Below are 15,108 nucleotides of genomic sequence, written 5' to 3'. Positions count from 1 at the left end.
GTGCCATGTGTGTCTATTAGCCTTGGTAATAAAGACAGGGGTTTGAGCAGTGGGTGTGGGATTTGGCATTAGTGTAACTTTGACTGATAAGCCTGTTGTGCCTTAAAAAAAAGGCCAAAGCAAAGAGAAAGATTTGTGATGTAGGTGGAGTTTGTGTAGATAAGGGGAGGGTGCGAAAAGAGGTTAACATGTGCAGAGAAGTGTGAGGGAGTGTTAGTTCTACAGAAGAGAGAGACGGAGCGAGCTGCAGAGGCAGTGACAGAGAAGGGAAGTGTGATAATCAGCTTGGGAAATGACTGTGTGAACTATTTGTTTTTCCGCTCAGAGGCCTGGGGTGTTCTTGAACAGAAATGAATGGTGATGGCAGCAAACAGCGATATGTGTCAACCTTCAGGATGCACATCAAGCAGCCCAGTGCATCGCCTACATCATGGAATGGGCCGGGAACTATTGACAGCAGGATCGCAGACACATGTCCTGACACTGGTGAGGGCTGCATGACAGAGAGAGGAGATTAATACTTTCAGGGTGTGTGGTTGTGTTGGAAAGAGCTCAACTGCTAGGAATTATGTTTTAAATCTCATATTTAATTATATACAAGTCTGAACATGGTGATGACTCCTGATAAAAGTAAAGTGCACTATTAAAACACCCTTGCTTTTATTTTCTCCTGGTGTTATGTTTGTTGTTTTTCTAAGCCAATATTAAGGGTTGTGTTGAAATGGCCAAATATTTTTACTTGATTGCTTTGCATCTCCACACTGAATATCAAATATTTTAAGTATAACTGGGTGTTATTTCCAATGACAATATGAAACGAAAGTAGTTATCGTGCAGTAAAATAGTTACTGTCATGGTCGTACTATAATTATTATGGGTTTGGCTTAATATTGCTGCTTCATCATTGTGTGTAAGCTAAAAAAAAAAACAGGCCTGTTTTCAGCTTTGTGAGAATGCATTTTCAGCAGATTCAAGAGCCTTTTAAACAATTTATTTGGATTAAAAAGCAGATCAGATCACTTCTCCCCTCAGTTTATCACAGACATTTCAAATCAACACATCTAGAGATACATGTTATTTGCTGCACAGGAAGGGGCAACTAAGAATAGCCACTAAGGTTGTCAGGCAAGCATAGTGGTGTAGAAAGTAGGCTACAATATACCATCTGAAATGTATTGGGGTAGAAATGCAAAGCTGCATACAATGAGTGATTGAAGTAAATTCAAGTAACTCTAAAGTACAGTACTCCAGTAGACATGCTTTTTTCAGTGTGAATCGTCATCGAGCAGATGTTATGACCCACATTTGTCTGGCAGATGACAATCTTGTACATTATCTTTTACATGTTAAAACATCAGGAACCGATAAAAGCAGACTTGTTTCAGCATGGCCATTTCCAATGATATAAGAGCAGCCTTTAAGCCTTTAGTTCAGCTTATCGGTTATCACTGACCTGCCAGTGGAAGCTTTTAGGTCTGCTTAAGTCTTGTCAAAGGAAGGGTCAAAGAGTCATGATGTGACAAGGGTGTGAAAATCCTCCTCTGACTAAAGGTTGATTGTTAAAACACATATTTTGTTAAACCATAACTAGTTTATTGTGCATGGTATTTATAACCTATTTTACACAATGTTTCGGAAAGTTACTTTACTGCAGCTGTAGACCTCTTTAATAACAATGCATTTTACTGGTGATACCACTCAATATCAGCCTGTGGTTCAGATTATGTGCTGAATGAAGCTTCGCTACATCAGGGGGAGTGCAGATCCTTGATTTACCCACCCCCGTGTTTCAAGCAAGGATTAATCTCTGATATCCTTACTGCATAGAAAAAAAAGAAAAAACACAAAAGCAGATGTCTGATCTCAGTACTTTGGTATTGTTTGGGCAGTGGAGACTAGAATTCATGTGAAAGAAAGATGGAAGAACAAATTAAAATGTGTTTTTAAAAGTGTTGTAACAGCTTGGCTAGTTGAGAGGATAGAACATACACACCCATCACATCTGTAGCACTTCCAGCGGGTGTTACTTCTAATTTAAGAGTATGAGTGTGATGATAAAAGGTGTGAATTAAGTAAAAACACACACTATAATAAAGTTTGTGTCCAAAATTGATGTCATAAATATATAATAAATAGCGAGTTAAAGAACTAAAATAAGACGATTCAAAACATGATTTATCCAAACCTATATGCAGTTCTGTGAAGAGCAACACACATCAAGGGTTTTAAGACTTCAAAGAACTGCATCGTCTACAAGGGGTTACAACTCTGTGTGTGTTGCTCTTGCTTTGTGTATCTGACCCCTCACCTTTTTTCACCCCTCTACTCCACATTCAGGGTCTGTTAACCTTTCCGCTCGTAAACGCCTGGATCTGCCCGTCTTCATAGAGCCGCTGCAGGACTGCTGTGTGGACGAAGGGAATGACGTCACACTGCGGGGAGCTCTGACTGGAGGTCAGCCTATTCAAGTGTCATGGTTGCACAATGGTGAGTGATCAATTTAAACTGCTACATCTTGATTATCGATTGGGGTCAGATGTTGACCTAAAGTAAAAGGCCCTTATACAGCCAATAACTCATATTTTATATAACAGGTCGTTATCCTACCAGTTAACCTCTTGAACTCTTTAGTTTTGCCATAGATCAACTCCTTTTCCTATTTAGATGTACTGTTTTTTGTTTGTGCTTATCCCAACACAATGAAGCTTATATAACAGACTATTCTACTGTATGTTTTCATGTCTGCACCTTTACAGTAAATGTAAACTTTCTAGATGTATTTTTGACACATTTTCTACCCCTTTTTTACTCTTCACTTAGCCAAAAATGTTTTGTCATTTTTGAGGAATATCTATCATAAATAAAACCTGCATAGGTCTTTAAAGTCTAAAATCCGAAAGTTCCCTCCAGAGGGAGTTTCTCTCCCACACACTTCCTACCCCTTCCTGAAACGCTGATCGTGGTCCTTTGCGCTCCGTCCTTGCGCACATTTTAGCTTGATAGGCTAAGGGCCAGGACATCTCTAAGCGGTTGACCAACCACAACTGAGCAAACCAGTAACCAATCAGAGCAGACTGGGCTCTGGTTTCATACAGAGGGTGAAAAGAGATGGTGCAGTATGAGAAAAATAAAGCACTTCTTCAACATTAAAACATGTAAACATGTCAAATTAGAGGTATAAAATATAATTATGAAATCCCAAAAATGAACATAATAGGGCCCCTTTAAACCCTTCTGTCAATTTCAGCCCTTCCTTCCTTTACATGCCTTGTCTTTTCCTCATGAATTTCCCTAGCCAGAGAATGCAAGTGTTTCTAATTTTTTTCTCCTCCTATGGGCAGGTGAAGTGGCCCGTTTTGGAAAACCTTCCTTTAATGGCAGGGAGACGAGTTTTGTGGTGCGGGAGTGCTTGCCTGAAGATGCGGGCGCCTACACGTGCTTGGCAGAGAACAGTGCAGGGAAGACATCCTGTTGTGCTGCTGTGTATGTCAGAGGTGGGGAGGGAGACACTGGGACACACTGGAGACTGCTTTATAATGGACATTAAAACATAAGTCTACAACACAAATTTGAAGCTCGTAAACTCTGCCTTTTAGAGGTTGCAATGCAAGATGTGGAATATTTATTCTGTTAGTTACTCTGGTCAAAATAGTTAGGAGTTTCATTGTGTTCTGAGTTTCCTTTTTCTCTTCCTCTTACCAAAAACCAATCCAGACTTTGAAACTATCTGTGGGTCGCAGAGTCATGTCTCAAATATCCAAACTTCTCCATCCAAGAGCATGGTGCCGAATGGAAGGCCACCACTGTCTCCCAAAGACGAGCAACAGAAGACCAGAGGATCTATTTGCTCTTCCACTGCAGGCTCTGATAAGCTCAGCCCGGTCTCAATTCCAAGAGGTAAATCATTCATTTCCCAAATTGAACATACTGTACAATGCAGCTTCCTTCCTCTCTTAATGTTTTGATGCACCAAGACATGTAAGGCCTCTTTTCCATTGTTTTAACTTCTTCCGGACATCCATGATAGGTTTTCAAACAAATAGGAAACGCATCATTTCCAGTCCTTGTGTAATTGGTTGTCAGGCTTCACCATGAAGGGATAATGTAGGACTTCCACAATAATGACATACACCCACTAAAAGTTCTCGGTCCCAAGTGAGCGCCATGTAGGGAAGTGGACAGTACACAGTACAGTAAAAGTTGCTGAGTGTGTTAACAGATAGCAATAGAACAGCAGAGCCACACCTCCACCATATACTAAAACCTACCTGCACTTCATCTGTCTCTGCAGAAGTCATCCCAAAGAAGAGAGCCAACTCAGCGACAGGTGAGAAACCTTTTCCTCATTTACTTTCTCTGCCAGATGACTAAGCATCGGTCTTTCCATCGTCCACCTACACTTCCATTTCTTATTATTCAATGCTATATTGTCTGATTTCTGCTTGTTCATGAAAATTCAACTTTTTCATTAGAGCCTTTTCTGTGTGTGAGTTGCTTCTGATTCTGTTTTGGTTTTCCTGGAATTTTCTTTTTGTTCAGCCTTTGTTTATAGAAATAATGTTGGCTAACTCTGATCTACTGTTATCCAATACAATGGAAACCTTTAACCCCAGGGTGTAGGCTGCAACAATAAAGGCATGAAAAGATAACACAGTAAGGTCTGAATGTTTGTTATGAGTGCATAGGATATGTCTGCTTTAAAAAAGGTGGTTTGATGGATTGGAACAAGTTGAAGTAATGGCTAGAGGGTTAGATCGAATAATTTAGCATGTCTTCTAAATAGATAAACTGTAAAGCCTATCAGATGTCTCCAGTCAAATTGATGCCACAGTATTTGAATACTGACCGTTTGAGTGATGATGTTGACTCTATGCTCATATATGGAATTGTTCTAGTCTATTGTTAATATGTGGTTAGAAAAAAGAAAAAATGTGTTTTGTTTGTTTGCTTGATATTTGTAGTAATTCTATATTGAAAACAACAAGTGGGATTCATAGGTGTCTTCTATCGTGAACTAGTTTAACATTGTTGAACACGCTCCAAAACCCAGGTACTGTGTGGAAAATATCATCTGCGTTTTGTATTTGTTTCCAGTTGAGACACTGAGTTTGCTGTATAATAATAAGGGTTTCAAGGGAAGTAACACACCCCCAGTCCAATAGTACAAGACAAACCACATTCTCATTCTGTCTTTATCTCTCTCAGACACAGTACTGGATAGTTTCCTTTCAGTTTGATGTTTAAGGCCTTAAGCCTAACCAAGGCTCCGAGTCAAAACGCTCACTTTGCTATTCTTCTTTGAAGGTCCAGCATTACGTTTTGAAAACCCTCCACAACACCTGGAGGTGAAGGTGGGACAAACTGCCAGGTTGACGTGTTCCTTCACTGGCAGTCCTCCTGTAGCGTCGTGTTGGATCAGAAAAAAGGATCAGGTATTTTCATTTATTTAGCAAGATCATATTTCATTATTATGTAAATGATCTAGAAAAATGTCGTTATTTGGAACACTTAGTCTTTTACTTCCTTCAGACATTTTATTAACAGTGGATGTAAATATTTGTTTTGTTTTTTATTGTAAAAGTAAGGAAAAAGTTTGACTGTTTAATTGTATGTTTGGTCATGAAATGTAAGCTAATTATGCTGGTGGGATAGTACGGAGCCCCTATAGGGACATTAAAAAATAACAAAACAGAGAGGGAAAGAGACCGAACACATACACACAGAGCGGAGCTGAGCAGAGCACAAACAGACACACATCATGCGCCTTGGTGACCCGACATCTCCTACATTAAACTAATTATAGGGCGTAATAATCTGGCAGTTCGATGTGTGTATGTGTGTGTTAAAATGTAGCAGCCTGCGGTCGCTCTTTAGCTGTTCTAATGAAGGTAAACACAGTGAAGAAGGTGCGTAAAAGGCACAGCTCTTTGCGCGGTGGAGCTGCACTTCTCAGAGGGTGAGTGACACGTCCCTCTGCCTCCTGGTGCTGCAGCCATTTCATGAAGTGAAGGTGGTTTTCCTTCTATAAAACAGCTGTGGGCAGAAGATACTGTGAGAGTCACAGACAGGAATTCATATATCAAGGCAGACTGGTTTACAGACTGTCCTGTTTTGCAAATCTGGTGCTTAAACAAATAGCTCTACACCCCTGGGCGAAATGTCCTTAAAATTAAGTCCGAGTTCGAAATATATCTCAAATAATGTGTGCACTGTCATTCGCACAAGATACTAACCCATTATCCTGATTTATTAAATGTTTTCTCTGTTTTTTATTTTTGTTCACGTCCCTTTAGTTTAGGGGCTCCGTAGGATATAGGGTTTATTTTCTTAGAGATAAGTAGATATAAAATATAAGTATAATGTGTTTCAATGTTTTGATAATGTGTGGGATTTTGAAAGCACACATTCCTCTTTAAATGAAATTACCTTTACAAAGGTATTTAATGTATCAACTGATGGTTGTGAAGGACCAGGGTACGCAAAAATCAGGAATGCAGGTTGAGGTGCAAAAATAAGGATTTTATTTACCCAATATATGTACAGTTTTAAGATGGGTAATACAATCAATTAAGTTTAAACAAAAAAGGTGTAGATATAAACAGACACAATCTAGCATTTAACGCATAAACAAACATCACAAAAATGGGTGACATCCTGTGTGCTCTTCTGCCCAAGAGCAACTCATACCCCCCCTCATCTCCACACTGCAGGAATGTATAGCACTACTGGCCAGTCCATTGTTGCGTGCAGGGGAAAGAGGCTCTAAAAAGGGGTGGCTTAAATGGAGTGGCCTCTTTAAACACCCCTCAGGGTTTGAGAGGAATGGCGTAGTCCAATTAGCTGACACATCTATAAAGGCAGGTGTTTTCCATCAGTGCAGTCTTTTGCAAGGAGCAAGGTGAGCTGTAAGACACTGACAATAGGATTACACACAACACAATTAACAATAGATATTTTAAACAAGATTGTGTGCACTCAATCTAGCAAAAATAAAGCTGTTTCAAATCAATGTGTATGTCTGATGTAAACAAAAGCATAACCTTTAGGATGTGTGTTCGTTTGTAAGGCTTGTAGCCCTCACATGTATTGTGACTGTTTTATTCTGCAAACTATTGGATATTTTCAAAATAATCATTTTTATTGTCTTGAATAATAATAATAATAATAAAAAAACTCTACAGATAGTGGATGGTCCAGAGCTGTGGTCAGAAAACACAGATCAGAGCAGCACACTGGTCATAGCAGAGGCTAACCCGCAGCACACAGGCCGCTACACTGTTGTAGTGAAGGACCGCAAGAGCTCTGCACAACACACGTTTGCTCTTTCTGTCATAGGTAAGGCAACACACACTCTGCAATGTCAGTACAAAGTGATATAAGTTTGCAGTTACCTGACCCTTCATCTTACCGTCATCCAACCAGAGCCCCCACAGCCTCCGGCCTCCTGTCCCGTGATCTCCCTCGTCTCTCCCAGCAGCCTCGTGCTCTCCTGGTCCGGCCCCTGCTACGACGGAGGCAGTGCTATCCTAGGTTATGTGGTTGAAGTGAAGAACCAGGGACGTGTTGATCCTGGAGATTGGGCCGAGCTCACAGCCCAGTGTAAGAGTACCTCATACAAAGTGTGCTCAGGTCTGCTGCCTCAACAGGAGTACTGCTTCAGAGTGAGGGCCTACAACGCGGTGGGAGTCAGTGAGCCAGGACCAGTGTCACCAGTAGTTAGGATGGAGCAGAATGGTGAGGCAACGTGTGTTACTCATACCACAAAATCTAGAGATGAGGCTTTTATTAAAGCCGTTGTGCCTTTGTCTGTGTATTTAGATAAACCACAAGAAGAAAAAACCCCTCAAGCGTTCTTCTGTGTCACTGTTGACTCTTCACACAAAGTCACAGATCACTACAGTTTGCAGGAGAAACTGGGAATGTGAGTATCTGTCAGGCTCAAACATGTTTTATCCGATTAGCTTGAACACAAACATTTCTTTGGAAGCTGGTGACCTCTGTGGATTTGGGGAAATCAGCCAAGTACAACAGAGCGATGATTAAAATGCATGCAGAGACATGATTCTATCTATAAACAACGACATTGATTTCAATGGTGAGAAATGTTGGGTGTTTTTTCCCCTTTGACAGATAAAGGAATACAACAATAACAGATCTCAAATGAAGTATTGTTTAACATTCACAATTTGATTTATGGTCTCCGAGATAACAAAATAAACGTGTTTCTTCATTAGGGGAAAGTTCGGCCTGGTGTTCAAGTTAACCCACAAGGAAACAGGACGTGTGTGTGCAGGGAAGTTCTACAAAGGTCGACGTGCCAAGGAGAGGGAGGCTGCTCGTAAGGAGATAGAGCTGATGAACTTCCTCCACCACCCCCAACTGGTGCAGTGTCTCGCAGCATACGACCACAAGCCTGAGATGGTCATGGTCATGGAGTTGTGAGTACCATCGTGAAAGTCGATCATTGTTGGAAACCTGCAAATTCTGGTTGCATACAAAGAAAATGAAGTATATCAATGCTGTGGTTTGTGTCTGCAGTATCGCAGGCGGGGAACTGTTTGAACGCATTGTGGACGACAGTTTTGTGCACACTGAGCTTGCTAGTGTGCGCTACATGCAGCAGATCCTGGAGGGGATTGCCTTCATGCATCAGCAGAACATTGTCCATCTGGACATGAAACCTGAAAACATTGTGTGTGTTGACACCACTGGCACCTCCGTGAAGATTATTGACTTCGGATTAGCCTGCAAGATTGGTATGTGAATGTCTGTCCAAAATGTCATCACTTTTTTGTCCATCGTCAAATTGTCATAATATGCACGTTGGTTCTTTGAACACTAAATGATAATCCTTGAATCCAAGTGGACATATCATTTGAAGAAATTCCTTCCAAGCATTCCTGAGTTATCGTGTTTACGAGAAGGGATGGAATGAGGTCAAAGTGACCTTTGACCACCAAAATGTAATCTACATCCCTAAATGTTTAAAATGTAAAAAAATTCCCCGAAGGCATTTCAGAGGTATTGCATTCACAAGAATGGTACGGACACTCAGGATATTTGTCAAACATAATGCCGCCAGTGTGGAGGCATAATTATGTGATTTATGTTCAACAGAAGGGGACACACCACTGAAGGTGATGCATGGGACTCCAGAGTTTGTGGCACCTGAAGTGATCAACTATGAGCCTGTGGGTTTGTTCACTGACATGTGGAGCATAGGAGTCATCTGCTACATATTGTGAGTCCCACTGTCCCTCCCATGGCTCTTTCTACATTTAGTTTGACATTCGGAAAACTCACCTAAGGTGCAGAGTTGGATTTTGTTACTTTTGCACAGGGAAAAGCTAGCTCTTTCAAGTCTTTGCGCGTAGCTAAGCTAACCTGTTGCTGAGAGTGGCTTCATTTGGTATAGACACAAGACTGGTCATAAGAACCCGGACCCTTTTACTTTTGGGAAAAATTAAGGGGAACATAATTTAGACTAAATAGACCATAACACATTTCTGACAAGTAACCCCCCCTAGTATCAAATATCTGAAAAGTGACATATATACTGTATGTCAAATTGGGCTTTAATGGTAAAGTAACTGTTATTTATAACTTAATTAATGAGGAAGATTTTTTGGTTCAAATTAGTTTGAACATTCTTTGAATTGAAGAATAAAGAATATATTAACTAAATATAATTGAATCAGCTAAATTAACTGAGCAGATCATAATAATATTTCTAATTGTGCATAATGTGTCACTCCGGGTTTACTCTGAATGTTTGGGGTTAATGTCCCGATGTGACATCAGTGTCACAGCGATGTTTGTTTCATATCGATTTGATGAAGAAATGTTTCCAAAATGGGTTAAATGTAATAAAGGACATTTTAAGGAGTTTTAATTCTTAAATGGCTTGAATTTTACCTTTAGATACAAAAAACAAGCTTCTGAAATGTAGCTAGTTCTGTCACATGTGTTAGCCTGGCACATGGACATCTTGGACATGTTGTTATTAACACAAAATCACATGACCTGGACCATGACCCGCCAAACTGTTCAGTGTGTGTCACTTAGGGATTTCATGAGATACAATAAAGGCTAAAGCTGTATAAGGAACTTTCCAGAACATGTAAAGGTCATGTGACACCTGTGTAAAGGTGGGTCCTTATGAGTTAATTAAACTACTCATCCATCTCTTAGCAAGAAAACAAATAATTGGTATAATCTGAATAATAAAAAGGCCCTTAATCTTCTGATGACAACTTAATAGAACATATTCGACTGATGGGACTGGGCTGATGTTTGTCACGATGAGGCTGCAGCTTTTTGAATGACTTATAATGCCACCTAGTGGATTTAGGTTGAAACCGTGAGTATAATGTTTTTTCTCTCTGCTCCTCAGACTCAGTGGTGAGTCTCCATTCCAGGGTAACAATGATGTGGAGACCCTCTCCTTGGTCACAGCCGCCCAGTGGGAGTTTGATGAGGAGAGCTTTGATGAGATTACAGACGAGGCCAAACACTTCATCAGCTCGCTGCTCAGCAAGGACACCAGGTCAGACACACACACACACACACACACACACACACACACACACACACAGACACACAGACACACAGACACACAGACACACAGACACACAGACACACAGACACACAGACACACAGACACACAGACACACAGACACACAGACACACAGACACACAGACACACACACAGACACACAGACACACACACACACAGACACACAGACACACAGACACACAGACACACAGACACACACACACACAGACACACACACACACACACACACACACACACACAGAGACACAGACACACAGAGACACAGACACACACAAACTAGATCATTTCTTTAATAATAAAATGTATTTAATTCTACAATAGTAATATTTGTAAGGCTTTTTTTCTTAAATTACTTTTTCCCATGAGCCAGAAATCTCTCTAGATACAGACGTCAAACTGTACAAAGGTATATTTATATAAAGGTTTTTGAAGAAGACCTAGATGAACACTCAGCTTGATTTATGTAACACTTGTTCCTCGTTCGTATTTTTAAACGTGCAGATTACAGTTTTTTCTGATTTTTGGTGGTGCAAGGACATATTCAAAATTCCCTCTTTAAAAACGTTTGACCTTTTGAGGATTTATAAACCTATAGTGTCTTCCCTTAACCATCTGTAACTGTTTTCCCAGGCGGAGGATGACATGTGAGGAAGCACTCGCACACCCCTGGATGGCATTTGACTCTGGAGCTGTTGCCACCAACAAGAGCCTGTCCAAGGAGAAGATGAAGAGGTTTCTAGCCAGGCAGAAGTGGAAGGTCTTTAAGTCCTTTTATGCTTATCTTTGAGTTTGAGGTGTTTTTGTTTTCTGATCCCGGACTTTTTTTGTTACATAGAAAGCAGGGAAGGCCTTGTTAGCCCTGAAGAGAATGGCTTTGCTGTCTAAAGGTGACAGCTGTGTCTCGCCTACCAGCCCTGGAGAAAGTAGGACAAATCACATTCTGATTTTATCTTATCAGGATCGTTTTATTTTCCTGGTTTAAAGTTGAAGGATAAAAATCCTGGGGTTTTCCACCACTCATCTACTTCCTTCTTCCTCCCCCTCTCTGTCCCAGATTCACCCCTGAGCCCAGAGGCGGAGCATGCCCTGCAGTCTCTGGAGCGCAAGATGCAAGTGCCACCCCAGTTCACCCAGAGCCTGGAGGACCTTACAGTAGTTCAGGGATCATGTGCCCGTCTCTCCTGTCACCTCACAGGTACACACAACTTCAGTCAAGAGTACACACAACTTCAGTCAAGAGCTTAAAGCTCACCTTTTAGGCTATATTTGAACAATATAATATAGGTCCAAATCTATACAAAACATGTCTCTGAACAGATTACCCATTGTAGCCATGCTTTATACCCCTCTATTTCAGCCCTGTTACAAAAGCGCTGAATCTGGCCCTTTAAATATAACCGAGCTGCCGCATGCAAGCGGTGAGATAAAAGGCTGATTACCGGCAATAACTCAGCTAAATGCTGCCGTCATTAAACTCCATATTATGTTCCAAACCACATGAAGGATTATTTCTGAAACAGTGTGGAGCTCAAACGCTTTCTCTCTAACGGGTTTGCCACAAGGATAGTACCTTTTTACATCCGGCTTCTTTACACATATTCTCTCCAGTACAGTGTTAGCTCTGAGTGTTAGCGATGCTTGCTAATATAAACACAGACCATATTATTTCCAAAACATGTTGCGGATTGTTTCTGATACAGCACAAAGCTTGACATGTTCTTAATTCAGGGTTTACCGCTAGCACAGTGGCATTATATGAATGATATATATATAACAACTTTACTCTAAGTCCCTCCCGTAGACATCCTGCTGAATACACAGACACACAGCTGTGGGAGGGGATTCAGCTAGCCGACTGTATATGAGGGGCGTTACGTTGCCAGGAGCTCAATGTATAGCCAGCCCACATTTCAGTAATGACGTCAAGTCCGCAGCAAGTCCCGTTTTTAGAGATGTGGGTAAGGAGGAAACGAGAGAGGGTTTTATTTTCTGACACTTTGTGAGTCTCCTTAGAAACCGGGGACACATGTATGTAAAAAAGTGCATTTTGTATAATAGGTGACCTTTAATCAATGTTTTCATCTTTGTGACTTATTATTGCACATATATTTTTCACAGCCGTTACTAAAAAGAGCAAAAGCAAAAAGATTTATCACAAATGTTGGACAATATCTAATAAATTGGCCTTGCATAACCCATATTAGACCCTGCTATACACAACATATTTCCAAAAAGTGTTTCTGGAATTAATTACCTACCCCACCTTTAATGGTCAGTTTTCAGGCCTGAAAGACTTGCTGTCAACTCGCAACTGAAACTTCCCCTAAAAGAAAACGGAAGTACTTGTCATTTGTTCTGCTCTTTAATACTGTCCTCACCCCCATCTATCTTGACAGGGTACCCAGACCCAGAGGTGGTGTGGCTTTGTGGTAAAGAGCATGTGGAGGAGTCACCCTCGAAGCAGATCGAGTATGATGAAGATGGCCGCTGCACATTGGTCTTAGACAAAGTGGGCCCAGAGGAGAGCGGTGTGTACACCTGCAAAGCAACCAATGATCAAGGGGAGGCGTTCTGCTCAGCCAAACTTATTGTAAAGAAGGAGAGACAAAATGTATAAACACAACATTTTCAAGAGTGCCTTCAACTGTTTTGTTGTAGAATATTGTATAAAAAGTCAGGACCAAACTGTACATCCTGTACTATGGCTGGAAATATATGATATTTGTATTGTACAAAATGTATGAATATTGTTACAGAGCTACAGGCATATATGAAAGTTGGTATTTCTTCATTGGACTTGGGTGAGGACTGTCTTATAGCTTACTTTGCCTCATGGCTAAATATTTGTAAGATTTTATTTCAACTGGCGGTATGAATACAAATAAATATCCTGTCAAAAGCAAACGGGTCTGAAATCGCAGTAAAATCTGACTTCTGATATACTTTAAGGTAAAAATGTTGACCACAATAGACTGTAGGGGCTAACTGTTAGCATGTGCTACATGCTATGAAATGAAACACTTGAGCAATTGTACTTTATAAATGCTTTGTTATAATTTTTCCAGAGCACTAACGCAAACTTTTAGTGGAATATCAAAATTAAACCACTGCATTAAAATGGAACAGAGAATTTTTGTTAAACTTAGCAGAACAGTGTCGTTAAGAATCAGACAACCTTTGTGCCAGCTAACAGCTAAAAAGGAGACACTTGTTCCGTTTACTTATTTTGATCAGAGTGTTTAGGTCAGTCCAACTTATATTAAAAACTACATTTTAAAAGTCATTACAAGCAAAGCACTTATTGACTTTGGTCAGTTTTCCATTGGGCAGCTTGGATGAAATGTGCCAGTCATGCATATCATATCATACAAAAGTCGATAGATTTCCACGATTTGAATACTTACAATGCAAAATGAGCCAAGACCGAAGCTGGTTTTAGTTTAGCTTTTTAAACAATTTTTTTATTTAACCTACAAACATGGACTAAAGATCAATGCATCATACCAATGGAATCAAGTGCAAGGGATATAAAAATATAATACTTTTACAGTAAATCGTATACTTCTATGCTACAAAGTTCTAATGTATTTTTTTCTTTTAAGTTACATTAAGGTTTTTCATATAAAAGATCAACTCTGATTACTAAATACCCCAGGTTTGAGTATATCAATCATCCAAGAATAAGCATGTCAATAACCAGAAAGTCACCTGTTCTCTTGTCCGTGAAGAGGCTATTGACAATATTCAAGTTGAAGTATGGAAAAAAATAAATGGTGAGTAAAGTCAATAAGCAAGTTAGTAAGAAAATAAGAAAGTACATTTTATTTCTAGAGCTCATTTGAACACACCTGAATTATACCAAGGTGATATTCAAAACTAATAGTCTCATGTTATGTATTCAAAACAAACTCGTATGAATCTCATTAGCATCTTTTTTAATTATTATTTTTTTACTGCAGTTATACATTCAATACAAAACTTCACACTTGAATTGCACTTGTGCTGGAGCTGTACACATGAAAAAGTCTAAACACACATGAAATGAAAATAAAGATGGCACAGAGAAAGCCAGATATTTATCATTATTACATGTTTATTGATTTTCTCAGCAGCAAATCAGTAGTTAGGCTTTTGCTACCAGCTACCAGTTACCATAAAGTGAGATTATATTCCTTTTAATGGTATAAACACACATGCAGATTATTCAGTGAAGAGCAGAACACCAGAGGAGGGGTTGTAGTCATGTCATCATCATAGACCATCCTGTTTGCCTGGAGATCCACATACACATGGTCTCCCACCTCTAGGGGGATAACCACAGCATTTTATCCTTTAACATAATTTATTTTCTTTTACCTCCAGTCAGGCTACGCAACTCCAATACTTCTTTTTCAGTGTTCTGCAACTTCGCCTCCAGGAGAGTTATTTTTTCCGCCATGTTTGCGACCTTCTCTCCCACTGTTCCCAAGTTTTGACTGATTTCAAAGCAGCAGGATGATCCTGAGCACAGACGGACTTTGTCATCGGTCTCA

General features: G+C 40.1%; 1 protein-coding gene across 1 annotated transcript; it reads left to right on the top strand.

Annotated features, from left to right (window-relative positions):
- The first annotated feature begins 210 nt into the window (after positions 1-210).
- Positions 211-13,480, top strand: mylk5 (myosin, light chain kinase 5). Its single transcript, XM_079643022.1, has 17 exons — positions 211-486; positions 2,338-2,487; positions 3,342-3,494; positions 3,715-3,897; positions 4,292-4,327; positions 5,305-5,432; positions 7,182-7,335; positions 7,423-7,734; positions 7,819-7,921; positions 8,235-8,438; positions 8,539-8,756; positions 9,118-9,241; positions 10,394-10,546; positions 11,207-11,333; positions 11,412-11,499; positions 11,631-11,771; positions 12,973-13,480. The coding sequence occupies exons 1-17, from the start codon at positions 351-353 to the stop codon at positions 13,191-13,193; spliced, it is 2,631 nt and encodes an 876-aa protein (XP_079499148.1). The 5' UTR covers positions 211-350; the 3' UTR covers positions 13,194-13,480.
- Positions 13,481-15,108: the final 1,628 nt, after the last annotated feature.

Source organism: Notothenia rossii (genome assembly GCF_949606895.1).
Source record: "Notothenia rossii genome assembly, chromosome: 8".
In the NCBI taxonomy this organism is placed as follows: Eukaryota; Metazoa; Chordata; class Actinopteri; order Perciformes; family Nototheniidae; genus Notothenia; species Notothenia rossii.
The sequence above is the reverse complement of the archived record's forward strand: the minus strand, read 5'-3'. Positions and strand labels throughout refer to the sequence as shown.

What these genes read in the sequence shown, in the direction of transcription:
- mylk5 (XM_079643022.1), top strand. Translation starts at nt 351, where the DNA reads ATGAATGGTGATGGCAGCAAACAGCGATATGTGTCAACCTTCAGGATG. An exon ending in AGTGTCATGGTTGCACAATG is followed by an intron (nt 2,488 to 3,341) that starts GTGAGTGATCAA and finishes TCCTATGGGCAG; the next exon opens with GTGAAGTGGCCCGTTTTGGA. An exon ending in TTGCAGGAGAAACTGGGAAT is followed by an intron (nt 7,922 to 8,234) that starts GTGAGTATCTGT and finishes TTTCTTCATTAG; the next exon opens with GGGAAAGTTCGGCCTGGTGT.